General features: G+C 39.1%; 1 protein-coding gene across 5 annotated transcripts; it reads right to left on the reverse strand.

The window, feature by feature from the left end:
• Nucleotides 1-49: 49 nt before the first annotated feature.
• On the reverse strand, nucleotides 50-27,144 carry depdc5 (DEP domain containing 5, GATOR1 subcomplex subunit). 5 transcript variants are annotated; one of them, XM_082157057.1, is made up of 42 exons: nucleotides 26,667-27,144; nucleotides 26,459-26,546; nucleotides 25,824-25,870; nucleotides 25,655-25,740; nucleotides 25,449-25,532; nucleotides 25,324-25,373; nucleotides 24,522-24,591; nucleotides 24,364-24,442; nucleotides 24,217-24,278; nucleotides 24,043-24,112; nucleotides 23,889-23,961; nucleotides 21,535-21,638; nucleotides 21,212-21,286; nucleotides 20,983-21,117; nucleotides 20,842-20,903; nucleotides 20,656-20,729; nucleotides 19,409-19,478; nucleotides 19,246-19,282; nucleotides 19,041-19,161; nucleotides 18,711-18,940; nucleotides 18,419-18,619; nucleotides 18,151-18,286; nucleotides 17,970-18,067; nucleotides 11,957-12,010; nucleotides 10,141-10,297; nucleotides 8,034-8,191; nucleotides 7,796-7,916; nucleotides 7,540-7,707; nucleotides 7,222-7,453; nucleotides 6,992-7,125; nucleotides 6,692-6,803; nucleotides 6,153-6,215; nucleotides 4,832-4,968; nucleotides 4,661-4,741; nucleotides 4,443-4,575; nucleotides 4,248-4,353; nucleotides 3,601-3,840; nucleotides 2,267-2,436; nucleotides 1,936-2,107; nucleotides 1,454-1,514; nucleotides 619-701; nucleotides 50-487 (listed from the first exon to the last, which is right to left on the reverse strand). In XM_082157057.1, the coding sequence occupies exons 1-42, from the start codon at nucleotides 26,737-26,739 to the stop codon at nucleotides 192-194; spliced, it is 4,803 nt and encodes a 1,600-aa protein (XP_082013183.1). In that variant the 5' UTR covers nucleotides 26,740-27,144; the 3' UTR covers nucleotides 50-191. The 5 variants fall into 5 exon arrangements, with proteins under 5 accessions (XP_082013183.1, XP_082013185.1, XP_082013182.1 ...); XM_082157059.1 differs by having other exon boundaries at nucleotides 3,661-3,840; nucleotides 10,141-10,324; XM_082157056.1 differs by having other exon boundaries at nucleotides 10,141-10,324.
• Between the last annotated feature and the right edge of the window lie 828 nt (nucleotides 27,145-27,972).

Raw genomic sequence — 27,972 nt, forward strand, 5'->3', positions numbered from 1 at the left:
GCAGGTTCATGTGCAAACACTCTGAAAACATATGACTCATACATTTGAGTGTTTTATGATGAGGCTGTTTCTTTATTTTCCTCTGAATAGATGATAGGAATGATAGCAGCAGTACATTAGCTTTTAAAGCAAAGGCGAACTGTCTCGGTTTTCTCTGAAAGTATCCTTTGCCTTTCCACCATTCTCTTTTCTCAAGGGGCACTGGCATTCATTTTCTCCACACAACTTTCCCAAAAGGTCACCAGTCGATTATCCTTGTTGGCACAAAAGTCTGTGAAATCTCGTAGCAGGCGGTCGGCCAATTTCTCGTCCCCCAGAACGCCAGTTCTCCAGGCTTTGGTCAACATGGTATTGTAAGCCCAATTGTAGCCCACTCGCTCCTCAGAACCAAACAGGCTCTGATTGGCGGAGGTGGTGGAGTTACGGCGCCGCCGCTGCCCACTGGAGTATTTCCTTTTCGAGTAAGGCAGCTGAAGAAAAACTGTACCTGGATCAAAAGTTCCCGAGAGATAGTGATAGAGAGAGCAAGACAAAGAGATGGACAGAATAAAGTAACAAGAAAGATTTCTATCATAGTATTTTCCAACCAAAGTTTATATTATTCATAAAAGCATGTACCTGTTACATGGATGTACTGGGGTTTATTCTCTGATGGAAAGTTAAAAGCTGATGTTGAGAACTTGTCTTGCACAAAGCCAAATCTTCCAAAAAAAAGAAAAAAAGGGAAATTGTTTCAGTATGAAACACACAGGACAATACCTAGGGTGACCAGACGTCCCATTTTTCCCGGGACAGTCCTGTATTTCAGCTCTATTTTTAGTCCCAAGTTATTATGAAAAAATCATTTTCTTCTTGTCTCGTATTTTATCTTTCTTAAAATGTCTTTATTGCTAAGCGATTGTGAGTCTTCTGTCACATGGGAATAGCCAAATCAAAGGTAGCCAATCACGTCATAGTATATTTTGAAGACCAAAGTTACCATTCAAATCACAAATAACGATAGTGAAGGCAGGATCCGACGACATTACACGGCGCATGCGTACAAAAAAAACATGTGGACGCTGCACTGAGTGTCAGCAAATCTTTTGTGAAGCAAAGTTGTGAATCTGATAAAGTGCATGCAAGTGAAGGGCTTTTTCGGTGAGCTGACTTCACTGCGAAATTGATCAAGAAATTGTAGGCTATGATACGAAATTTTCTCTGCTCACACCAAATCTGAGGCTATAACACACAAACACACAGATACAGTATATATAGGCCTACACACGTGTAGATAAGATACTTTTATGTGTGTGGTGGGGTAATGGTGGGGGTGCCTGTCCCATATTCCACTCTGAGAAATCTGGTCACCCTAACAATACCACTCTAAAAAATAAACTTAAGTTTGTTCAATTCACTAACCCAAAGACTGACCAATAATGATAGTGAAAAATACATTATATGCTCTCTTTACCTGGAGAGTACGGCCTCCTGAAACAACTGCATTCTGTCCCAGTATGTCTCTGGCTCAAACCCTACACATATAAAGCAGTGCCGTAATGGAGGATATCATACAATAAATGACAGTTCATTTATCAGTTCAAGAGTTCAATCCATCCAAGATGGTAAATTATAGAATTGTTGATTATAAATATACAAAACAGAATATTACCCAGAATATCAGTGCACTATATATATCTTTTTTTTTATTATTAGTAAAGTGTCCAACATTCCACACTTTGTTTTTTCAGTTACTTAAGCGCATCATCGGGGTATTTGAAGTGCACTTTTTCTTTACAATTTTCAATGTGAACACACTACTTGGACTATTTATACTATAAAATGGCATAGAATAGCGCATAAGTACGAAAATTGGGACAGACCTAATGTATTTGCTAGATCTGAGAGACTTTTACAAACATCACAAGAAACATCTGTTACTTTCTCTGTCCTCACCCTCAAAAAGGTTATCACATCCCTCCTTTAGTAGGCACTGTATGTTTAGGGGGATAAACAACTGAGCACGGAGAGGGTCGCCATATAGGTACGATGACAAAGCGAAGGGCACCTCCAACACAGGTACAAGCAGGAATCCGCAAGATGCCGCCTTTCTGTGCCAGCCTTGCACCTGAAAAAGAAGAGTGCAGTGCTTTAGGACTTTGTCTCAACCTTGCATGTAATGTTTGTCCCCTTTCTTGATACTAGTTCTAGTTATTGTCCTGATATTATAAAAATGTCATCCAGCACCTCATCACCTCACAGCCAACTATGTCAATCCTATGCTCACCATTTCAAAGAGTACAGCTGCAGTGACAGCCATCCAGTGCAGCTTGATTTCAAAGGCAGCATTGAGGGAGAAGTTGCCATGGTAATAGCAACTGCACCATTCCGTCCGATCACTGCGATTGTTCACATCAACGTCCAAGGTGACTGTTTTCTGCTCTGGAACTGTGGCAGCTGAGAGAGGAGGGGTAAAAACAGAGCGAGAAAGACAGGAAGAGTAGAAATGGCCAAGAGGATGAAATGACAATGAGGTCAGGCACAGAGACATTAAGATAATAAATGGGTCAATGAAGAATAATTGTGATAGAGTTTATGACAGTAAGTGCTTAGTTCATGACATCTGAGACAATAAGCATTGTGAATGAATTGAAATAATGATTCTCAGGCCAGGGATGATTTTCCATAATGCAAAGTATTAAAAGGTAAATAAGATGTATGAAGCTTCCATGGCAGGAAAACACTGAAAGCTGAGTGCATCGGCACAATAAGCAGAAAGGCGACGGGTTGGCAGAATAGCTTTGCTTAGGTTTGGGAACAATGGACGAACACAATTCATCCAGCGGGAACAGGACAGATGGAGGAGAGCAGGAAGGACCCATACCACGGCACTACTGGACCACAGCCACTACTTCACCGCACCATGCACTACTGGTGTACAAGACATCAATATGACACACCTAAAACAGTGGATTGATTGGTGAACTGGGGCAATCAGTCCATGCTCTGATTTGAGGAGCTTGCAAAACAATTTGTCCCCTAATTGGGTAGAACCACAGCATTTAGAGAGTGCATGTACCGTCACACTGATTGATGGCTAATTGTGTTTGTTATAATAGAAGATTTGCAAACACTGTCTACATCAATCAGTTAGAAAAGGGAGTCATGATGTCATCAACATGATTTGAGCATTGTGGGAATAAATAGGATAAACTAAGGGACTACTTTTCTACAACAGCATGCAGTCCTAGAATGGAGAAGAGTCACACAAAGTCAGATTATTAGATTTGAATACGTTAAATATTCTTGATGGAAGGGGCTGAATCAAAAGCTTGGCTTGGTGTTTCCTGAGAAGAATATAGCGCCGTATAGAGTTATACAGTGATGTCGTTGCAACATTCATCTATATAAGTTAGTTGAGTTGTGGAAGTTTCCACGTGTGCATTGTTGTTTAGTAGCGCGTAGATGGTATGGGTGGTGTCTGAATGCTTTAGTAATGATTTGACTTTGTGGGACTCATTCACTTCACTAGCCTTCCCGAACTTTCGGGGGAGCGAGTGTGGCATGCTGCCTTAAGGTGCAGAGCATGGCTGCTCTGGGGTCAGAGCCGGCTGTGTGTACCTAGCAGTGCGGCAGCTTGGCTGCGTCCTCCGAAGCTGCGGCTGAAGGAACTATGCCTACTTGCATACGAGGCTGGCCTGCTGGGCAACCAGGGTAGCAGGAAGGCCGGTAAGTCACAGGGCCGACGTTCCTCCATAACAAAGGCCACCTCAAACCACTTCCTCTGGAACAGGGCGAAGTCCTCCAAAGCTGCGGCAGACCATACGTTGGCTCCAGCTGGGGGCAGCTGAGTTGTAGGGGCTGCAGGGAAAAGAGGTCTGTTTCATTGAGCGTAGAAGCACCAAGGTACAGTCATGCTTCCAACGGGATTGCAGACAGTGATATCTGCCCCCTGAATCAATCCCTGTTCAACACTGACATTGCTTAAAAATTGCTGGTGGTTGCAGTGTAACTGTGCTGTTGATTTTCAGAAGGCGTTCCTACTCTGCCTCGGTATCCAACGGTATCAGGTGGCAGACCACTATGGATCACTTGTCTAGTGTCCCCAAAATCACCACTTTTCATTGATAATAGATGTCTAGTTGCTTTGTTGTTGCAAATCACTGTCGGTGTGAATGTCCCTTGATACAGTTGGACACAGTAGGAGCAACCAACAGCAGCTTGGCAACCCCTAGCAAAGTAATCTTGACAGACAAGTCGTTTCTTACCCTTCTCGCTGTCTTTGTCCACAATCCGGTAAAAGTAGAAGCCATACACAAAGGTTCTCATGGCATCACCGGAGGCATGAGTAATTAGACCTTCATCCAACATTTTCTATAGGAGCGTCAGAGATACAGTCAAGTTTTTAAATACAAGCACAGACTACTGTGACTTCTGCAATGTTCTCAATTTCAACCTTTTACCTGCATGATTTCTACTGCAATGCCCTGTGTGGCGACATTCTCCACAGTGCTCACCAGCCAATGTACAACCTCAGCACTGACAAAGCAGTTGGGAGGCAGGCCCCGCTGCTCTGGCAAAAGCTGCACTCCAGTGCTACAAGCACAGGAAATCAATTTAGATCACACATGGGTGACATAATAGAAGAGTGATAAATAATTAAGGATTCAAAGACTCTCACGTGGGATGCTTAATGGCTTCCAGGATCTCCATTAGTGTGGAAGATGAGGAAAGACTCAAACCACTGGACCCTGACTGCCCCCTGCAAAGCAACATGAAAGTAGAACATTCTGAGTTGAATATATGGGAAGCCATGTTCTGACTGTTGGAATAAAGTGAGGTGTTCTCTTACCCAGTCTCTGAACCTGTGCCTGGGGTTGGGTCTCCTGTGGCTTGGGGCATAGCAGATATTCTCTCACCTGGTTGGTTTCCTCCTTTGTCTGATAGCCCACCCTCAATGGAATTTGCTGGAACCTGTTCAGCGGGAAGCTGAGGAACCCATTGAGAATGTGTCAGGTAAAATGTTGAAATGCAGTGTGCCTTCATCACTCCTGTGTTTCCTGCACAGGAACTAGCACATCTGACATCATCTATCTTCACGCAAACAAGTCTAAAACAGAACTACACAAGACTGACAAAGGTGCAAAATTATGAGAGATCTTCACGTTATCAGCATCCTGTGACTGGCAGGAATGCATCTTTGTGGTACTCTAGTATCAGACAGCACATCCCATGATAGACTCTATGAAGCATAGTGCACAGTATAATGCCAAGAGCTGGTTCAGACCACCAGCTCCAATCTGACTGGCTTGTTGCTTTACAATTTCTAAAAGTCCGTTTTTGTCAGTCTGCCAGCGATATTGACAAGGTACCAGGTTGCTGCAATGAGCACTCAAGATGAACCAGGGACTGGATTTGTGAAATTTATACATGGTTTGTGCCATTAAAAAATTTACTCAATCTCTTCTGTACGTTCTGCTTTGTTTTCAGAATTACATATGAAATATCTGGTAATTGTCTACACACATTTTCTCCCTATTTCATTTTGTCTTTGTAACTTCTCTCCAAAGATCACTATAACATTATTTGAATGATTTGCCACTTTATTGCATGCTTGTCTATTACCGTGACATCATAAATGTTAGATTTATGTTTTTTTTTAAAGCAAACTGTGATAAATGCTTTACATCTTGGTCAGATGGCCTCTTCCCATCTGCTCCTGGCCAGAATTAGCTGGAATGTGGAACAGTTACTGTATGCCGCTAGACAAAAATCTGGCTACGTGAGATTAGCTGTATTCTAAATGAGAACAGGATGTGAAGAGAGATTAAATGCAAAGTGCACATGCATTTTTCCACTGGCGAACCCGGAGTGGTGCAGTCTACAGAAGAACTCATAGAGGTTAGATGTTAAATGAAGTAAATCTAAAGAATCTAATATTTCTTTCACATTTTATGTTATAATGAGAAGGATGATTAGTATACATAAACAAACAGGGATGACTCTTCATTATCACTCTCACTATAAAAACACTAGATACACCAACCTTAACATTTTTAATGCCAGTGAGAGGTTTGACAAGTACACAGACATGCACACATGGTTTACACGCACGCACGCGAGTTGCAAGAGACAGACGGCTTTCACAGAGCAGAGAGGGGGCAGTGACTGACCTGAGAGTGATAGATGTAGGAGGAACGTGGACTACGAATAAAGTCCAAAATGAAGGCAGCATCCTGTCAGCATATTAGGAGGAAAACACCAGAAAGAGAGAAAATGACCCCCAGAGATCAGAAAAAGAACAAGGCAGGAATGAAAGAGGAAGAGGCAAAGGTCAAAAGAGGCAATGAAAGAGGAAGAAAACATAAACCCACTGCATATAATATCGACAATCGAATACAGGAAGACAAAGAACCAAAAGTAGTGCTGTCAATTGATTAAAAATGTTGTATTGAATTGATCACACAATATGCAACTAACAATTAAAAGACAATATATTATTGTGGCATTTTTATTCTGTTCCAAATACTGTGATCAGTCTTCAAACCAAGCAGACAAAGGTGAAAAAGCCCACAAAAAAAAAAAGAGGAAAGAGCCAGCAAGCTATACATATTGTACAAATGCAATAGGCCTCTTCCCCACTCAAAAGCACAAGCATACACACAGGAAGCCAGGAACTAGTCCGTTTCGGCGGTCTGCCTCGGGCTCTCACCTTACGGGGGCTATCGACATAGGTGGTTGTCAGGGCAACGCTGGCAGCTTCACTGAAAGGTCCACATGGTTTCCCACCATGCTGAGCAGCAAGCTGCTGCTCTTCTAAACTCCTGCAGATCAAAGACATCTCACCAGCATTAGGAAAAACCTGGAATCTCTGGCATTTTATAAAACATTTACCATATGTGGCACTAGATAAAACGTGGCACGCACAAACACTTGTTTCTCATTGATTGTGATTTTCTCACTGCGGTATTTTATTTCCTTTGGTTTGCCAAAATCTGCCAGCACAACTCACTTCTGTGTCTGATCCAGCTCCAGAAGAGCAGAAAGAGCAGAGGTGCCCTTTTTGCCCACAGGGGGTGCTATAGGCTCCGGGTTGTAGGATGAAAGGGCCCCTGTCACCTGCAGGCCTTTAATAGTAGCTCCTTTCTATAATAAAAATAATAATGGTTATTTTATTGCCCAGATGGATGGTTTTATCCCTTTAATAAATCCTTTGTGCTTATCCTGTAGCTGTGCACTCACACGGATAATACGATCAGATCGATGGCGCCGACGAATCCTGTTCAGGCCTTCCAAAAAGCGGATAAATCCATCCAAAAGAGACCAGTCCCCATTGCCAGAGAGGCCATCCCGCCCTGCCCCCGCCCCCTCCCCATATACGTCCCAGTGACCCTCACCATCCGCCACTCGCCTGGCTCCACCCGCTGGCAGCAGCAAGAAGCGTGTGCGCCAGAACTTCAAAGAGTCAATAAGACTGTGGAAGAGAGAGGAATGGGTTCTTGTGGGAATCTATGTACATAGGTTTTGTGTCAGAGTTGTGATGCTAGTAAAGCCACTTGCCTGAAGTCCTCTGAGCCGGCAGAGCAGATGTACTGGTCCAGGTAGTTCCATTTGTACTCCTCCAGCCGCTCGTGGCTGAACTCAACCCAGAATGGCAGGAAGTGGGCGTCAACATGCGGAGGGCACAGATTGTAGCTGTACTGAATCTGCGTGGATTCATATGGATACCTAAAGACAAACAAAAACACACTTGTAGGCATTTCTAGAAGAACATATTTCATGAACTAAATCTGAATTACTAAAAGCTTCTACTGACTTTGGGAGGTAGCGGGTAACGGTAATGATCTTATCTTTAAGGCAGACTTTATGAAAGGTTCTCCCCATACTGAGCCAGTAAAGACTCTCTTCCTCCTCTGGTTTACGCCGAGACACCAGCCCTGAAAAGCAGACCTTCAAATCTCTCAGCTGAATTACATTGGAGCATGATTTATGACAGGAAGGTTTCATAAACCAACTAGTATGCAGAGCTGAGGGGTGTCCAGCAGGGGATGTACCTCTGGAATAAAGGGGGCTGCTGCTGAGGGGCGGGGCTATAGCAGGCTGTGGCTTCCTGTTTGGCTGTACAATGATCTGGTAGCCTTGCATCAGTCGTTGACAGATGAACTCTTCAAACACCTGATGGGCCGTCATCACTGGAGACTCATCGTCACGTCTACATAAGATGGAGAGCACATACATTTTGAGATATTCAATATGTTTCTAATCTACAGTGGGCTTCAAAAGTCTAAGAATACTTGAGAATTAGCATTATTCTAATTTAATACAATATTTCATTGCAAATAATGAATGCAAAGTTGTGTTCAATAGAAGCAAGAACGTCTGACTATTTACAAAGCTTTTCATATGCAATTCACATACAGTCACCGTAATGTTTATTAGAAACCTAGAAATAGTGCTAAGTTTTAAAGTGTCCCTATTATGCTTTTTCCAATATTACCTTTCATGCTGTGTGTAACATCTGTGAATGTAAACAGTCTGCAAAGCTCTAAAGTCGAAAATGCATGATAAATAAAGTTATTGTCTCCTAAAAGAAAGAATCGACTCTGAACCGCCTAAACGAGTCGTCAGGAATTCCAATCTCACTTCGTGACCTGCATACGTAACACAGTAAAACGTTTGCATAATGCCCGCCTACGGTCTTCATTGGCTGCCCAAGAACAATGTCTGCTTTGACCCACCCTCAAACACTGTAGCTGGTTTGTGTTGTGTACATGTCGAGAAGTCGCTGTTTTCTGCTCTGCAAAAGCAAATTCTCTTTGTAAACACTTCCAAAGGATCTGCGAAGAGTCAGTGGTTAAAATCACCACAGCGATACAGCAGCAGAATAACCTTTTGACGATTGCTTCTCAAATCTTCGTGAGGTCTAAATAGTACCCACTTTATTTGGGCCAAATTTCTCATCAGAATCACAACCTGTAAGTATGATTCATTATTGATGTATATATTTTCTACCGGGTGTTCAAAATACGTAGTTTTGTGTTTTATACTGTGTAGTTCTCCGGCTAACTCACGTCCTACTGAAATACTTCCACAAATCAACTGTGGGCCCACTATTACCTGAAACTGTGTCCATTAATGCAGATTGTCTGTTGTTCTTACTACTTTTAGTAAAGATAAAGGATGGAGCAAGATTGTTTTTACAAACTTTAATGTTACATTAGTCATTCATGTTAGTGCTAGGCTAACGTATGGTTCGGGTTGAATAACTAGATCTTCCAATGTTTCATCATTAATATGGTAAAATTGACACCATCGTTAATGTCTTGTCAGTGCGTACAATCGCTGAGGATTTAGGAAGCCTCCGGAGATGAAGTTTGGTTATGGTAATGGCTGTTTCCTTTCTGACACGCGCTGTAAGCGGTCGACCAATCACAACAGACTGGCCCAGTGGCCAATCAGAGCAGAGTAGCTTGCGGAAAAGAGGGATTTAGAGAGACTGAATCCTCGGGCGAGTCGAATGAGAATCATTGAAAAATGTGGTGTATATTATGATCAAATTAAAGTGTCTTTTGACCTTTGATGCATGTAAGCCTGTTGTAGGAGACCTCCAAAACAAAATTAGGAACCTTTAAAACAGCATAATAGGGGCACTTAAGATATTTCTCAATCACTTTTTGGCATAACGTTTAATTGTTTAATTTTTCACATTGGGATTTTTATTAAATTTTTTTAATCTACGTTAAAGAGTTATAAGCCATGAGCCAAATCAACCAGGTATGAGGTGAAACGTAACATTACAAACTGATTTGAAGCAAAAAAGTATGACAAAATCAGAGAAAAAGACAAAAGTACAAGGCTGTGTAACAGCTTTCATGAGGGAATGAACGACAATCCAATGAAGCACTGTGAAAGATATTAATTTTAAAAATTTGTTTAAGTGGGCAGGTGCTAAAGTGCTCTTTCAGTGCAATTTCCTTGTTGTGATTCATGCTGTTTTTCCTGCAGGAATTCCAGTTAAACATGATTAATAATGGGAATATCTGACTTTAACCAAGCATATGGGCTAATAACCAATATAGTGCCGATATATATTGTGCATCCCCTAAAATATAATTGAAAGCAATATGACAGACATAATGTTTTGACCCAATGTGTTTGTACCTGTCCAGGTCAGTGTGTGGCAGCAGGTCGTAGCAGCCCTCTGTGTAGTCGTTCTGCAGGGTTTGGCGGTCGGGAAAGTAATCAGTCGTGAGGGGGAGGCAGGCAGGAGTGGTGAGGGACTTCCAGTCCACCCCGACCGTGCAGCAAAAACTAGGCACTGTCGGAGGGGCAGACAGCAGCAGGACTTCAGGGGCACCCCCACCACACACACAAACACAGAACAGCACACACGCAACAGACCACATCCAAAGCACATTCACACATACGGCCCGAATGAAAATTAGCAGACAGGTTGAGAGAGAAAGAGACAGAAGAAGAGAGGGTGTACAGTTTCAGGCAGACAGACACATACCAACACACAGAACGAGGATAAAGAAAGACAGAGAAAGTGGGAAAAGAAAAAGGAGTGTGTTACCATTATTGTTGTAATTGAACTGAAATTACAGTGACTACTACGTGCAAAATTAACATGCAATAAAAGGCACTGTGAGCATCGTGACATCACTGATGATGAGTAATAAGTGTGAACGGCCGTCTGTACAAACACACAATTGGCAGAAAAGATGACCAGTACTGTAGTGTTCAGGCAAGGCATGCGTGAGAATCTGAGTGGAGCAGTGTCATTATACATACTTGTGATTGGTGATTTTATTGAGGGTTATAAAGCTCGTGAGAGGGAGAGAATTGAAGTTTGATACTTGATTAGACAGAAAGGGGAATTTAGGAAATAGAGGAATCCCCAGGAAAGGGGAGGGATGGTACAGAGAGAAAGCCAGAAATCCCAGACAAATCCGAGGTGGAATTCACTAAGAATGAATTGCGGCCACCAATATTGACGTTTAGTTGTCAGTTTTAGCACCTGTGCATTACACTCAGCACACATATTTTCTTTTGTTTACATCCTTTTCTAGAATAAATGTTTAATACTTTTTTGTGATTATCACTAGCCGATAAACGTGCTGGCTTAACTAGACATCTCGTTCATGAACTAAATGATTTGGGTCATCATGAACTAAATGATTTGGGTCATCGTGTTTATGAAAGAGGGTCTCACTCAAAACACAAAAAGACCGACTGGCATAATGATAAAACCTGCAGAAAAAGTCAGTGAACAAATCAATAAATAGATTCAGAAGATTGGAGTCAATGAAATGAATCAAAATCCCCACCACAAGTCTTCGCAGTGTAAAGACACCAATAGATGGTTGAATACAGTCGATTCAAGAAAGAACAGACGTATCACAATTCAGTAAACAATTGTGTTGGTGAATCTGTTGCTTAATTAAGATCAAATAAAAATCTAAACAATACTGGTGTTGTATTGTGCATGGTGTGTGAATAAGATTTAGGCATATTGATGCTAAAGTGGCGCAACTATTCAGTGAATTCCCCCAGAGGTTTTGGACCAGGACCACCTTTTTCGCTCATCAAACTTCCACCCATAAACAACACAGCCACTCAGCTCCACTGATGTGATCTACCGCACTGGCTTGAGATACTCTCAAACCACCTTATACAAAGATAAAGAACAGTGATTCCCTCACAGACAAAACTGATTTTAACTTCCAAACCTAAAAGTGCAAAGGTAAGTGCGAACCCAGCCTTAAACACCTTAAATCACTCAACCATAGATCCCAGAATTCCTGCCCAAACCCCCTTCCCTTTGAAATATGAATGCGTTTATGTGATTTGCAGATAATAAATATATATTTCTGAGGTTATATATATGTGGTAAATTATCATTCATGTGGAAGTAGATGGATACTGGAGATGCAATTGTGTTTTTGAGTCTCTTCACTGATGGGGAAGAACTCACTCGGATCTAGACTGCTGGAATAATCCTCAAAGGAACCACGGTTCACTGGTGTTCCTACAAAAGCAAGAGCAGTAACAACAACTGAACTCAACTCAACCTCTGGCTCTTACAGAGAACATGCAAGTCATTTAATGACTCGTACCAGATCATTTAATAAAATAAATGAGAAAAAAGGACAGTGGCCCCAAAAAGCATTCGGTACTCATACTTGCTATAAAATGTTATATAGGGGTGGAAATCGTAAGGAATTCTGATTCCTCGAGAAATTCGGGATTTTAATGGTGCATTAACAAATGCAATTCCTAAAGGCACAGTATGCAAGTAAGTTTCGCTGCTAGAGGTCGCTTATTCAAAGGCGTAGCTTGATGAATGAGCGTAAAATATTCCATAACTCCAAAATGACGGACCTGAGTTGCAGTGTGGCAGGAGCTGCTCTTAGGACTAGATTAAAGCAAACTGATTTTTATCTTTTTAATGTGTTCATTTTAATGATACATTTTTCCGTGGCTTTTTTAAACCTCCATAAGACAAAATCTATGCCGAGATTTTTGCTTTTTGCATATATATTTGCCCTCCTTTACGCTTCGGTTCAATGTTGTTGGATTAGTCGTGCAAACGGCAACGAGTTTCAGTCACCAAGCAATTTAAATGGACTGGGACAGTTTGCCTCATATTCTGTTGTTCTAAAAAACGGAAAAGCTTTGGCACCATTTGTATCAAAGAATTCAACACAAGATAAATCTAAGCGGCCCCAGAAAAAGGTTCTGCTTTATTTGATGACGACGCTTCTTCTTGCTGGTGATATTCATCTTAATCCAGGACCTGGTGACATTGGAGTTGCTCAGTGTCTTGCTTTAAATTCCGGCGCAACACCTGGAGATGTCTTGCAGTCGCCGCTGGTGGATATTGTCGGGGGTGTCGAATTGAATTCTGGCGCATCACCTGGAGGTGTTTTTCAGCTGCCGCCAGTGGATATTTGTGGTCGGATCGGGATTGGCAGCGGCTTGACTGTCGGGTCGAATTGTGCTGGAGACTCACCTGTATTTCCCGCGGTGGCTGCTGGTGGCCAGGTAGGAGCTGGCTGTAGTCTGGATGTGCTGTCCGGCTGTGTCGGGGGGGCTGGCTCGACTTGTCGCCGTGTGTTGGTCGACGGGAGACGCAATGGACTGTCGGCTGTCGAGAGGCATCGTAAGCTGCAATATTTTCAAACAACGAACCATTCTAAAGTAATTTGGGACCGCGGGGCTAAACCGAAGGGTATTTTGGGAGGACATTTAAATATTAGAAGTATGTTACCAAAACATGAACAAATTGAACATTTGCTTAACGATTCAAATTTAGATTTTTTGTGTTTATCGGAAACATGGTTAACTAAAACTTCTCCTAGTGCTGCTTTGACAATGCATGGGTATAAATGTTTCAGACACGATAGGAAAACTGGTAGAGGAGGAGGGCTCCTTATTTATGTTAAAGATCATTTTAAATGTGAACAAGTTCATCTTGAATGCTCAAAAGATTTTGAATGTATTGCCGTTTTAATTACATTATCTTCACAAATGTCTTTTACTATAGTTGCAGTTTATAGACCTCCTTCATCTGATATCTCATTTTATAAACATTTTAAAAATACCTTTAAAGAAATTGATTTGCGTAAAGAGTGTCTTGTTATGGGGGATTTCAATCTTAATTGGTCTGACAAAATCACAAAAAAAAAATTAAGTGAAATAACAAAATTATATGATTTTACACAAATGGATGAGGGCCCTACACGAATTACAGCCACTTCGCAAACTTTATTAGATCTAATTTTTTACTAACAAACCAGATAGAATAATAAAGTTTTTTAATTTCTTAACTGGATTGTCAGATCACAATCTAACACTTATTTCTAGGAAATTAAATAAGAATAGATTTAATTATCATACTACTACACAGAATAAACAGAACTATTCCTATAGAATATTAAAAAAGGATATGAGTGCGTTCGAAGGAGAGCTTGGACAAATTGATTGGGCACCCCTTTTATCTACTGAAGATGTGGAAACTGCGCATAAAATCTTTATAGAGGAAATACAAAAAATAAGGAATAAATATACTACATTTGCTGGAAATAGGCATAAAAAGAATAATTTACCATGGATTACTGAACAGGTACGGATGTTCATGAAAAAGCGTGACATTGCCTTAAAAAAAGCAATAAAATCTGGATTACGGCAGGACCGACTTCTTTTTAATAGTTTGAGAAACAATGTAGTTAAGATAATACGGCAGGCTAAGGCACAATACTTTATTAATATTTTAAATGAGGCCAAAGGTAATAGTAAAAAGGTATGGCAAACTATTAATCAATTAATAAAGAAAGACTCTAATTCAGGTAGTAAATGTCTAGAATTAAATCTTAAAGGGAAAATAATTGATAAGCCTGATGAAATTACTGATATATTTAACAATTATTTTGTTGACTCAGTTCAGAGTTTGACTGGTAAATATGGAATTAGACATAAAGAACTAAATTCTGTAAATTCAGTAAAACCTGCATTTTATCTAACTACAGTTTCAGAGATTAAAATTCAGAATATTATGAAGGATTTAAAACATTCTAATGCCAAAGATATAGATGGTTTGGATTGTACATTTTTAAAAAATATTTTTTTTGCATCAATTACTCATTTTGTTAATTTATCAATTGGACAATCTATTTTCCCAAATTGTTGGAAAACTGGATTAGTTACTCCAGTTAGGTGATCCGAGTAAAGTTGAAAATTATAGGCCGATCTCAATTTTATCAGTAGTGTCTAAAATACTAGAAAAGGTAGTAACTGAGCAAATTGTAAATTATAATAATTTATTGTGCCCTACTCAATTTGGGTTCCGGAAACAGCATTCAACGGAAACGGCTGTATGTCATTTTATCGAGCAAGTGAGGTCAAAATTAGATAAAGGTGGGGTTGTGGGTGCAGTATTCCTTGATTTGAAAAAGGCATTCGATACTCTAAATCATAATGTTTTAATGTCTAAATTATTATATTTGAATTTTTCGGTAGAAGTAATGAAATGGATCGAATCTTATCTTATATCAAGGAAACAGTGTACCCGGATTGAAATGCAGGTATCGTCATTGAGAGAGTGTTTTACGGGAGTACCGCAGGGGTCTGTATTAGGGCCTTTACTTTTTAGTTTGTATTTGAATGATTTACCTGATGTTTGCCCGGATGTAAATATTCAAATGTACGCCGATGACACTGTTGTATATGTACATGGTAAAACAAATGAACAAGTTGCACAAAAATTAGATGTCGCAATGTCAAAAATTTCAGACTGGCTTACTCAATGCTGTTTAACATTAAACGTTCAGAAAACTGCCTGTATGTATTTTAAAATTAAAAGGAAGGAGGAGATTCTTCCTGATATATTAGTTTGTGGTGAAAAATTACAAATTGTGTCAGATTTTAAATATCTTGGAGTTATTTTAGATACGCACTTAACATTTGGAAAGCATATAAAAAAAATAGTCTGCGCAGTGACACCTCAACTTAGAAACTTTAAATTTATACGGAGTCAACTTTCACTGGAAGCTGCAAGAATTTATTTGCATTCTTTGATTTTTTTCTCATTTCGCTTATTGTATTACTTCATGGTCACAATCAGGAAAATCTACTCTTAGACCTTTATATACCTTATACAAACGTGGTCTAAAGGTATTTGACAAGAAACCTAATAGATACCATCATTGTCTCATAATCCAAAAGCACAATTTTTTTACTTTTGACAATTTTATTATATTTTATAATTGTTGTTTAATGTATAAAATTGTAAATGATCTTGCATCTCCTCCCTTAAAAGCATTTGTTGCTTCACGTAGAGAAAATATAAGACAAACAAGGGCTTCATCAAGAGGTGACTGTGAAGCACATTTTAGAGTAACTGAGTTTGGTCGATCAGCTTTTTCTGTAAGAGCTGTTAAAAACTGTAATAACTTACCAATTGTTATTAGACAATGTCATACTTTGACACAGTTCAAGCTGCATTTGAAAATGTGGTTAAAAAGGAGTCAGGTCTGTAATCATTAAATACTCTTGTTTTGTCAAGGTTTTATAATTATGGGGGATTGGTTTTGTAATATTATGTGATTTTATAGGATGTATATTGAGATTTTTTGGTAGTAATGTTGCTGTATTTATTGTTAATTGATTGACAATGTGTCGTATATTTTCTTCTTGTGTGATATTTTATTGTATGTAATGTGATTTGGTATTTTCTGCCCAGGGACTGCAGATGAAATTTAGCTCTGTAGCTAATTCTGGGACAGTTTTTTGCTGTCCATTGTCCCTGTCAAATAAATAAAAAATGAAAAATGAAATGAAAATAAAATCATGGGAGTTGTCGTCTTCACCTCCTCAACAAGCCGATGGAAAGCAATCCAACGAAACTCCGGCAGAAATAATGTTCATGGATAAGATAATGTATTAAAGTTTTATAACGTTACTGTGGTATGAAGCAGAGGGGCTGAGAGACTGGGAAATTTTACATTACAGTTTTTATTTTGCTTATATGCCGCAGTCGGCCGCTGCCGCTCCTTTTGTTTTGTTGTTTTTTATGTTTATTTTACGATTAAAGTAACGTTTAACGTTCTCCTCCTCCTTCCCTGAACTTTGTTATAGTCACTTTTGACTTGTCACTTAAATTCACAGTGATTTATTTAATTCTAATGAAATAGATACATAGTTAAGATTTAAGTCTCAGGAGTGTAAAATAAAACCTAATAAGGACTGGTTCACAAAATTCGTTCAAGAATCAGTAATTTAAGAATAAGCAGCATGATTTTTGATTCACTGCAAAATAACAAGATTCATCTGTTTGGGACTTTGGCTACACCACTCATGTAGCATATTTTTGATTTGCTACAAATAACCGACTCATATGAGCAGAGGTGGACAGTAACAAAGTACATTTACTTGAGTACTGTACATAAGTACACTTTTTGAGTATCTGAAACTTGTTACTTTAACTTCTACATTTGAAAGACAAATATTGTACTTTTCACTCCACTACATTTCTGTCAAGGTCCTTGAGTAAAATGTAGTTATGTTAGTCATGGCATGATTTTTTTTCTGTCTCTAAAACGTGATTGGATTTTTGCAGGTGACATCAGTAATGTCTATCAGTCTATCAGTAATCACTCTTGTATGGCCACGTGTCGTGAAGTTTGACGATTTGTGCGATTTCTCTCTATTAGTGATCTGTGAGAGACAGTATCGTTGTCACAACTAATGGTTTGAAAGTTTTGTTTTCATGGCAAATAAGTATTTCTGTTTTGCTCTTTGTTAAAGCAGTATTGCTGTTGGGCAGTTATACAGCTATGGTTGTGTAGCTGTGTTTTTTCTGATTCAAGAAAAAAAAAATGTCTCACTTGATTCAAATGTGCATGAATGGATGTGTACTTCTTTTGTTGGGGTGGTAGGAGTGTTAAATAAAATAAAAAATGAAGATGATTATCGTTGTCTTTTTTTGTCAATTCAGTTGTTTAATTTCTATCGGTTTCATGACATTCTAAAAGCTTAATTCCACAGATACTCCTAACTGGAAGGTGTATTCACTAGGTTGCTTCAAAGGCATAAGGTACAGTAAGTATTACATACAACAATGCAACAATAATAAAACAATGCATTGACATTTACTTATTATACTCAATTACTTTTACAAACAAGTACTTCTGTACTTTTACTTAAGTAAAAATCGGTCTTTACAACTTTTACTTGTAATGGAGTAATATTTGACCAGTAGTATCTGTACTTTCACTCAAATAAGGAAGTTGTGTACTTTGTCCACCTCTGCATATGACTGAGTAATACTTTTGGGAATCAGATTACACCAGCAACGCTACATGTTTTTTGATTCACTACAAAGAATCAGCTCATTAGACTCACTCTGACATTCATATCATCATAAAGTTTTTAAATATCTTTTAGGGCCACTGTATAATAAAGAGGTTAAGTAAGTGAAAATACTGCACCAGTGCTGTTGCTACTAGCTGGACTTCCAGATACATTGTCAGGAACTCCACTGATGTACAGTCCATTCTCTCCTACGTAACGGGACGCTGTCCGCTTGCTATAACACACATTTACACCATTATTAGACTCTCATTATTTTTCCTCTCCAAATATCCTCTCACTCATCTGTGCGTGACTGACCTTCCCGTGGCTTCATGATAGGCCAGTTCCAGCAACTCCGCAGAGGTACGAGCCGGGTCTCTCTGCTCACTGCCCTGCAGCTCTGCCATGTTCTGTCGTGTCTGATGGTGGATCTGGATTGCCTCTCCAGAAGGACCTTGAACATCCATACAACATTATATAAAACATGTAGAGAATAGACTCTAGTGACAGTTTAGTGGTCATTAGTTTGCATAATATTTGACCACAAATTGACCAATCAGAAGCAAGTATTGTATGTATCCCTTACCCACAGGAAACGTGTGCATCCAGCGGCGGCGGTTGGAGGTGAGTTTCATAGGCATACGTGAGGGGGCGAACGGGTTGATGAGGGCCCTCTGGGGCGTGTAACCGCCTGGCCGTACATGCAGGGTGGACTCAGCGCTGCCCACCGTGAAGCGGCCCGGAGCACTGAAATCCCTCTGGGATTCTACCATCTTTTCCAGCAATTCTGCAAAGACAAGTGAGACGAGAAGCAGTGAACATCAACCAGACGTTTCCGTCTACATCAACACATAGGTGCACACTAAATGGTTCTGTACCTCTTGTGCAGCTGGTGTACCCCAGGGAGCTGCTGACCTCGTATTGGCCCTGAGACGGGCGTGGGATGAGCAGGATGTTGGAGATGTGTCCCAAACTGTCATCTGACGTCAGGCTCCTCTGTTCATCTGGTCCAGTAGGCCTGGTTGGGGGAGAGCTGCCCATTACGCCTCCACCGACATCAGATGAGCCCCAGCTTTTCCTGCTGACTGACTCCCTCTCCCGACTCGACCTGACACACATGATCACAGGCTAAACGTATAAACTGCCATATAAATGGAGGAAGTAGGTCAAATACGAAAAACGACAGGATTGTTATCCTTTTCATGTACCTGAAGTTGGTGGACCTCTGGGCTCTTGAGGGCCCAGGAAGTCTGAAGACCTGAGCATCGTACGCATCATAATCCACCTGGATTGGAAGGCTGTTCTCAGCATCTTTTGGAGAACCAAGAGCTGAGCAAGACAAATCCAGATCAGTCAATTCACGGCAAACCCATATACAACCTTAAATACCTACTAGTGACGCAAATGACTTACAATGTTCTTTGCTGCTTCTGGCTTTTTCAGCTTGAGCCTTAAAATGAAAAGGCATCAGAGTGACAGCAGCTTCATTAGCAGTTTTACAAGCATTAAGTCATTCTTATAATAACAACATTGCAAAGTCACAAGGTGTTGTCAGTGTAAGTGTGATATTTCTAACCTTCTTTCCAGCCAGCTTGATCCGTGGTGTAAAACAGCTGCATGAGTTCTGGCTCTTTGATGTGTAAAAGCTGTAAAATACATATTTATTATACTAAGTTCTTCTACATTAACCTGTGAATCTTTAATGCTAGGGCTGGGTAACATGGACAAAAATATGATCACAATATTAATTTAATCAACTAGTGTCCAATCAAATTAATTCATAAAACTTTAACAACTTAATCAATCTTTTAAAATGTAATGACAATATAACAATTAATTTACAAAACATTTTCATTTTTTGTCAAACAAGGTGCTGCCAAACAGAATTGTACCCTGTATGAATTAAAGGTGCAGTGAGTGATTTCTGAGAAACGCTATTGAAAGTGGATTGGACAGAGCAGAACAACACACTTGTAGCCAGTCAGTAGTAGGGGGCGATTGAATGGACGATTCATGATGGGGAAGGAGTTTTTGAAGAAAGACAATAGAAAGAGAGATGGCTGAGAGACATTACAAAAGAGATAAGCTCATCAGAATATCACTGGAAAATGAAGGGTTATGATCAGGAAAGAGCTTTACGACCCACATTAATATTAGAAAAGAGAGACCTAACCGGGAAGGCCTGAAAGCAGACACAGAGGTTGCGTTGTTTCTGCTCCATACGTGAGTAGCATTGGTTTTGCTGTTCTTGTAATGTTAGATATAGGAACAGGACGAATGTCATTGTTTGTCTGGAGCTGGTGTGCTGCTGGCAACAACAAACTCTTGCTTGTGTATATACTCTTGTGTACTGCGTGTTCATTTTTTGTTCTTCCTTGTCGTTCGCCATCTTTGTATTATTTGTCATGCATTATTTTACTTCGCTTCAGCTACGATAAAGAAATATACACACTTGCATTGCGCGTTCAGGCACTTTGGGGGCGGAGCAATGAAGATTTCAAATATTAACAGTGTTTCTCAGAAATCACTTACTGCACCGTTAAAACATAAATAAAAAAGTATTGGTTGTATGATATTCGTTAAAATAATAATAATCAATATAATGTTTTAATAAAATACACTATTATTATTATTTTACTATAATATAAATATATATATACAGTATAATTCTATAGAAAAAAAATGGGTGGAGGGACACCAGCCCATATCAATGACACTCAAAAGTGGGTAACTTGGGCCAGTAAGCAACCACATAGTAACCACCCAGTACACCCTAGCAACCACCCAGTAGTTGGTACTGTAGCAACAACTCTCAAATCTCACCTATGGTTGATCCAGTGAGGCAGGTTGTAGTCATCGCCAATTCTGGAGTCTCCGTGCACTGTGCGGTTATGTAACTAATATAAATGATAAATGATATAAATAATAATTCTCACCCTATTCACAAGTATTAAAACATTCATATCTGATTTTATGCTCAAATGCCAACCTAATATGGCGTTTGCTAACCTTGAAGAGTGGAACAGCGTGGAGAGGCTGCTCTCCCATGCATACCAGATCAACACCGATGCCTGTTAGGAAGATACCGTACCATTAGCATCTGCCACAGTTTTACAAGACAAACAGCGATTGTACAATGCACTCACTGACCATTGTCGATCATGCGCTGTTTGGTGAGTATCATGAGCAAGCGGTCCACCTCGAACACGCCCACTCCTGGAGTAATGACCACCGACATCTGACCCGTACGATCAAAGTTACGGTTGATGTAGTGCTTATCAAAGACTGAAAGAGACCAATCAGGACACTGATATCAGGACAAACAGCACTACTGAACTGCCGTGGGTAAAGACAATGGACTAAATACACAACTACAAACCGTTGAAAGACAAGTTTATAGCTTCCAGATAATTTCCCTGAGCAGAAGTGGAATTATGCCCACATGGATATCCATCTGCAATATTGAGACATGAACAAAAATGTGTTTGTAAATCTGCTTGAGTTTACAGAATTGCAATAATGCCATATTCATAACACGCATCTTTCCACGCTCCCTGCCAAAGGAGTATACTTTGCACTCAACTGTGAAAATGAAGTATACACAGGCCTTAAGAGACTTCTTTCAAAATTATACAAAAAATCCTTACGACCCCAAACTTTTGAACGGTAGTATATAAACCAGGATTGGATATACATACGCACCTGCTACTTTAAGACGCACCAGTACAGGATACTGTATGAAAAGCTTCTTAATGGTGATTAGCAGAGACGTCCACTCATCACGTCTTTCATTTTGGGCCACCACCCTGGAAGAGAATAAAAATAAGGACGGCTGCTTAAACCAGTACAAAGCAGCAAGTCTTAAAGGGTTAGTTCACCCAAATATGAAAAATCTGGCATTAATTACTCATCCTCGTGTCGTTCCAAACCCGTAAGACTTTCGTTCATTTTCTGAAAATAAATGAAGATCTTTTTGTTGAAATCTGAGAGATTTGTGTCCCTGCATTGACAGTCAACGCAACTACCACTTTGCTGCTTCAAAAAGTTCATAAAGAGATCGTAAATGTGAATTGAGCAGTTTAGTCCAAATTTTCTGTAGAGACTCGATCGCTTTATATAATGAACAAATTTAATTTTACTTTTATTCACATATAAACATTCATCAACTCACACATCAGTTGTGGTAAACGGAAGCGTGTTCGCTTGACGTGCGAGAACCAATGAGTTTCATTCTCATGTGTTACACAGCACGTTTGAGCTTCAGCAAGAACCAATGAGGTTCATTCTTGTATTTAGAGGTCTGCAAGCCCGTCGGGATCCGACGGACACGCCAAGCCCATTCGGGCCATTTTTTTCTTTTTTTTACAGATCGGGCTCGGGTCGGACTCAGGCTTATTTAGCTTCTCTCCTTTCATTGTGTCCATATACGTGCAGAGCACACGTCACATAATGTGTGTGAAATATTGTTGTATTTATTATTTTATAAATATTATACATCGCCTAAGCAACACAAACGCAATACGCAAATTGTCACAAATACGCACGCGTCACTCACGTGCATTAACAGGTGACAGTTGACCATGCAGAGGATCAGGGAGAAGTTGGATTTTTTATTAATTTTTTTATTAATATTATTTAACATTAGCCAGTTGGCGAAGAGTTGTTCATTTTTGAACATTGTTCTTTAGTTACTTAAAAGCAAAGAAAGGTAGGCCGTTTATTTACTTATTTTTGCGGTTGGATCCCGTAGTGCTATATTCTCTACTGCATGCTTATGCTTCTCTCTAATGGACAGTCTGTTCAATATTTGTGGGCATGATTGGTGATGTTTCAGGCCAATAATAAAAGTTTACCTTTTTAGCGTGTGATGTGCCGTGCGTGAAGCAGAGACAGCACGCAGCGCGCGTCAGAGAGAGCTTAAAGTGATACGTCTCGGGTCGGGTCGGGTCGGGTTCGGGCTGAAAAAATTGCAGCCGTTGTCGGGTTGGGGCCGGGTAGGGCTTGAACACCACGGGCCAGGGCCGGGTTAGGGCTGGAGTTTTTGGCCCGTGCAGGGCTCTACTTGTATTTTGAGCTTCAGCAAGAACCGATGAGGTTTGTTCTCACGCGTCAAACATGTTCGTTTGAGCTTCCGTTTATGTTCAATTATCAACGTTTATATGTGAATAAAAATAAAAATTCAATCTATTCATCATACAAAGCGATCGAGTCTCTTCAGAAAATTTGGACTAAACTGCTCGATTTATATGGATTACACAGTGTCCTAACCAGACGTTATACGATAAGATTCCATCAACAAACAATTTGTCTGTTCACACCAGATGCGACGCGACTATGAGAAGCGATAAAGTCAATCAAAAATCCCAGCCAATCAGGAGAGCATGTGGGCAGGCTCTTTTTGCAAGCTCCCTGCCCTCACAATGAAATGGATAAGTACATAATAAAATTTATGAATACTACACCATTTTAACATCATTAAAAATACATATTGAGAAAAATCTTTGTCATAGAATACACTTGTCTGTTCTCAACGAGTTGACAGTTTAAGCATTCTTGTTTCCTTTTATTTATTTTGAAGATCTGTTCATTGTTGATTTCAGTACGGCTATAAAAGAGACACAAAATGATATTCAAACTCCCATTAAACGCTTTTAACAATGAATAAAGCACATGAACAGTACCTCGGATTATCATTATTCTTTGTGTTGTTGTTGTTGCAGCCGCGACGTAGCAGAAAAATAGAAACCGTTTCTAAAATAGAATCATCACATGTCACCATCTTGTCTAGTTAGGACAAAAACTCTGATTAACATGGAAAAGATACATTTTATCGCGGTGTTAGTTTTACGATCTCTTTATGAACTTTTTGAAGCGTCAAAGTGGTAGTTACGCAGACAGTCAATGGAGAGTACAGAACTGGCTCAGAGTTATTAAAAATATCTTCATTTGTGTTCTGAAGATGAACGAGTCTTACAGGTTAGGAACGACATGAGGGTGAGTAATTAATGACAGAATTTTCATTTTTGGGTGAACTACTGCTTAATGAACTTCCAGACCTGTAGAAATCCTCATAATACCGCCCATCATGGTCTTGTCGGACTGATGCTCTTTGCATCTCTGGGAACTCTTCTACATGAAGAAAGAGACATAATCAATTATTATTATTCAAATGATATGACCCAGGCAGTGTTTTAAATATGAAACATTTACCCAGTGATTTGGCCAAGTAGAAGGTTCGAGAGAACAGCACTACTGTAACCTCATGACTGCAGTTCTTCTCCTAAAATTAGTGTTACACGTTAACAAAATGCCATAATGCCAATGCACTGAGTGATACAAGCAGCTATAACATTATTACTGGTCAGTGATAGAGTTGACACTCACTTTCCATTTGGCAAACAGGTCGGAGAGGAAACCATTGACAGCTTTCTCAAAGTAAAGATCACCTGTGAATTAAGACAGCAGCTTATATGGTTTTAAATAACAGATTTATTCTTCAAATACACATAATGGTAAAAAATTTCTCTTTACCATAGATATCAAAGTCCCACATCTCACAGCTCATTTGAATGAATATATAAACCATCGCAGAGGTGGATCGAAAAACAACCTAGGTGGAAAAAAGAGTCACGACATGTGAAAAAACAGTGATAATAACACTAATTGCATTTCCAAAGAGACATTCTCACCCTTGTATCTTCACTAATGTAGCCACAAGTGACCTTCTCTCCTTTAACCCACAATTCACTGGCCTGGGCCCTGAAATCATGATAAAACCATTATTTTTTTAGTTAAACATTTACTACCGATCAAAAGTTTGGGATTTGTATTTTTTTTTACATTTTTTAATATTAATAATAGCTCAACAAGGCTCCATTTATTTGATCAAAAATACAATAAAAACAGTAATATTGTGAAATATTATTACCATTTAAAATAGCTGTTTTCTATTATATAATGTAAAATAATGTAATATTGTAATGTAGTGGTTGAGGAGAGATCCCCTGATATGATTGTACAGCGCTTTGGGTGTACAGTGTTACATATGAAAGCGCTATATAAATGCCTCATTCATTCCTTCATTCATATACTTTAAAATGTAATTTATTCCTTGATGGTAAAGCTAAATTTTCAGCATCATTACTCCAGTCTTCAGTCACATGATCCATCAGAAATCATTCTAATATGCAGATTTGCTTAATTTCTTATTATTATCAATGTTCAAACCGTTTTAGCCATGATTCGATTTATTTCAGGATTCTTTGATGAAAGTTCAAAAGAACAGTCGAAAATCTAAATGTTTTGAAACATTGGTAACTTTTGATCAATTTAATGTGCCCTTGCTGAATAAAAGTACTAATTTCTTTAAAAAAATCTTGCTGACCCCAAACTCTTGAACAGTTGTGTTGTGTATGTTATGAGATAAAACTTCAGAGATTGACCAATCACATTGGAATATTCCAGACAGCTTGTAATAATGGATGTTGTTACCTGATTCCTGCAAACTCTACTTTCTGTGTCACATACGCACATGTGCTCACCTGAAAGAACATCATGGAGACATAAAGACCACTATGAGGCATCAAAAATGAACATTTCATGCAGATTCTACTCACTAAGCTCTTCTTCAGTCTCCACATGTCTCCTCGTCCAATATACTGATCTTTGAAGGTGAGCTCCACCAGATCCAAAGTCACATCCTGTTCAATTTCAAATGATGCATTTAGGTAATAGGGTATGAGAAGCTGTGCAATATTGTGAATATATACTGTAAATAAATTGTAGGACATTGTGCATTAAAGTGTACTTCTGTATAAAATACCTTTGGATCTACAATATTGATGATGACGTCCTGGTAGGCGCGAAGCTTGAAGGCTTGAGCCACTGTCTGATCTACACTGATAGTTTCTGTTGGTGGAAAAATGAACACTGAGATGCAGCTGGTTAATAGTTACTAGTACAGAAAATTACACAAATAATTTCAAATTCACCTTTCTGCAGGTCTTCTTTTAAACTCTTGACCTGCAGCAGCAGAGGACTAAGATAAAGAGATTAAAAATACAAGAATATTATCAAGAAATATACTAATGTACAAGACTATATTCAATATTGCATGATACAAGACAATCAAAGAAATGCTTAGACAAAATAATAGAATTTTTCACAGTGCAGTTTCATTTCAGGTTTCAGTTTTTAGTTAATCAAAATATGACGTGTTATAGGTTTTTCTGACGATTTTAGGATTAAATGGGACTTTTTTCTAGACATTGGAGGTCAAAAGTTTTTTTTTTTTTTAACAAGTCTCTTACACACTTACCAAGGCTGCATTATTTGATCACAAATGTGATAATATTGTTGAATATTGAATGCTGAAAATACAGCTTTGATCACAGGGACAAATGGCATTTTAAAATATATTAAAATAGAAAACAGTCATTTTACATTGTAATAATATTTAACAATATTGTTGTTTTTACTATATATATTTTGATCAAATTAATGCAGCCTTGGTGAGCATGAGACACTTATTTTAAAAAAACGTTACACAAATCTTCACAACTCCAAACTTTGACCGCCAGTGTATTTCAGTGAAATTGACCTGATATCACCAGAAAGCTCCTCTCACCTGTACTCATCACTTGGATGTGCAATCTCAACAAAATCCCCCAGTTTAACATGAGGAAAGACTTTAGGATTCATCATCAACTCATCCTCTGTGGAGAAACAATGAGTGTAAAGAGATATATGCAAAAACACAAGCCAGCGTCATAAACTAAAACTAATTCAGTTGTTATGTATTAAGAATATATATTACGTATTAAGAATATTCTCACCACTTCCTCCAAAGCCCTTCTTGTGCACCACAAGCTTGAACGATTTGACACTTGCCTTCATGGTCACTGTCATTGTAGTCGTCAGTTGTACAATCACACACACATTTACATGCAGAAAAATGTCCAGTGGTGAAGCAGTCTGCAGAACTTCATTTGTATTGCTCTATTCTTCCAATCGACATGATATGCATTAACAAGTTTCAAATAACACTTAAAGTGCTTGGAAATGAAGAAGCACAATCAAACTCATGACAGTCTGTCATTCTGCTTTTGTTTACAAGTCGCGTGACGCATTTCTTCCAACTCTGAGGACGCTTTGCAAAGACGTTTTCCAATTGTAAGACAATAAGGTAGAGAGTAGATATTCGTTTATAAACTGACGATGCATAGTTTAACATACATCTTCCATAAATAATGCAACATTTGCACTGTTTTCCGAACTGAGCGTATAGTTGCTTCTTCGGGTTTATAATATGGAGTTGGACAGCGCCGCATAGCGTGCTGGAGACTCACAGTCATGTCTAAATGGTCTAAAAAAATGACTCTCGAGTACAGCTGTCCTCAGTCGCTTAGGTACATTACTTGAATCATCCTTAAGATTTGCAAAACAGTTAGTGCATTTTTCAGTGCTTTTTTGGGGGTTACTTGCAAAAGCCTGTATAACAGTTAATCACTTAAAGTAAGTATATTGGTCCAATGACGTGACGTGCAATGTTGATGTCCAAACCCCTTTATGAAGTCAAAATAAGGAAATGTTTAATAAAAAGCACATTTATTGAATCTATTATCAAATGATATGAACATATATTGAGGGTATTACAAAGTGTAAGAATTATTAGACATTATAGTCACATAATGTCAAACCGGATAACTGTCCGGACCTTAGAGTGACATACAAAAAAAAGCCAAACAAACTGTAAAAAATCTAATAAACCCTATAATCTCTGCCACAGGCATTATTGTATGAGTCTTGACAACAATATATTTAAATATTACAAAGAATATGACATCCAGTTGATTGTTATGCTTTGGAGCATTCTGTCAGCCAATGTCATCCGGGATAACAAGCAAACTGGAGCAATTTTATTGTGAATTTTATTTTGACACAATGTGAGACAGCATGTTACACAATCAGGACGACCCTGAAGGACCCCCAAACAATGGTGAAAGGTAAGTATGTCTTTCATAAAATGTGTTTAACTTACCCTTTTTCCTCACTAGCACACTACAGTATGTAGTAAAATCCTGTGTCATATGGGATAATGCTAAAATAACATATATAATGTGGATTTTATGTAAATATGTT

This window comes from Leuciscus leuciscus (genome assembly GCF_965113295.1).
Source record: "Leuciscus leuciscus genome assembly, chromosome: 24".
NCBI lineage: Eukaryota > Metazoa > Chordata > Actinopteri > Cypriniformes > Leuciscidae > Leuciscus > Leuciscus leuciscus.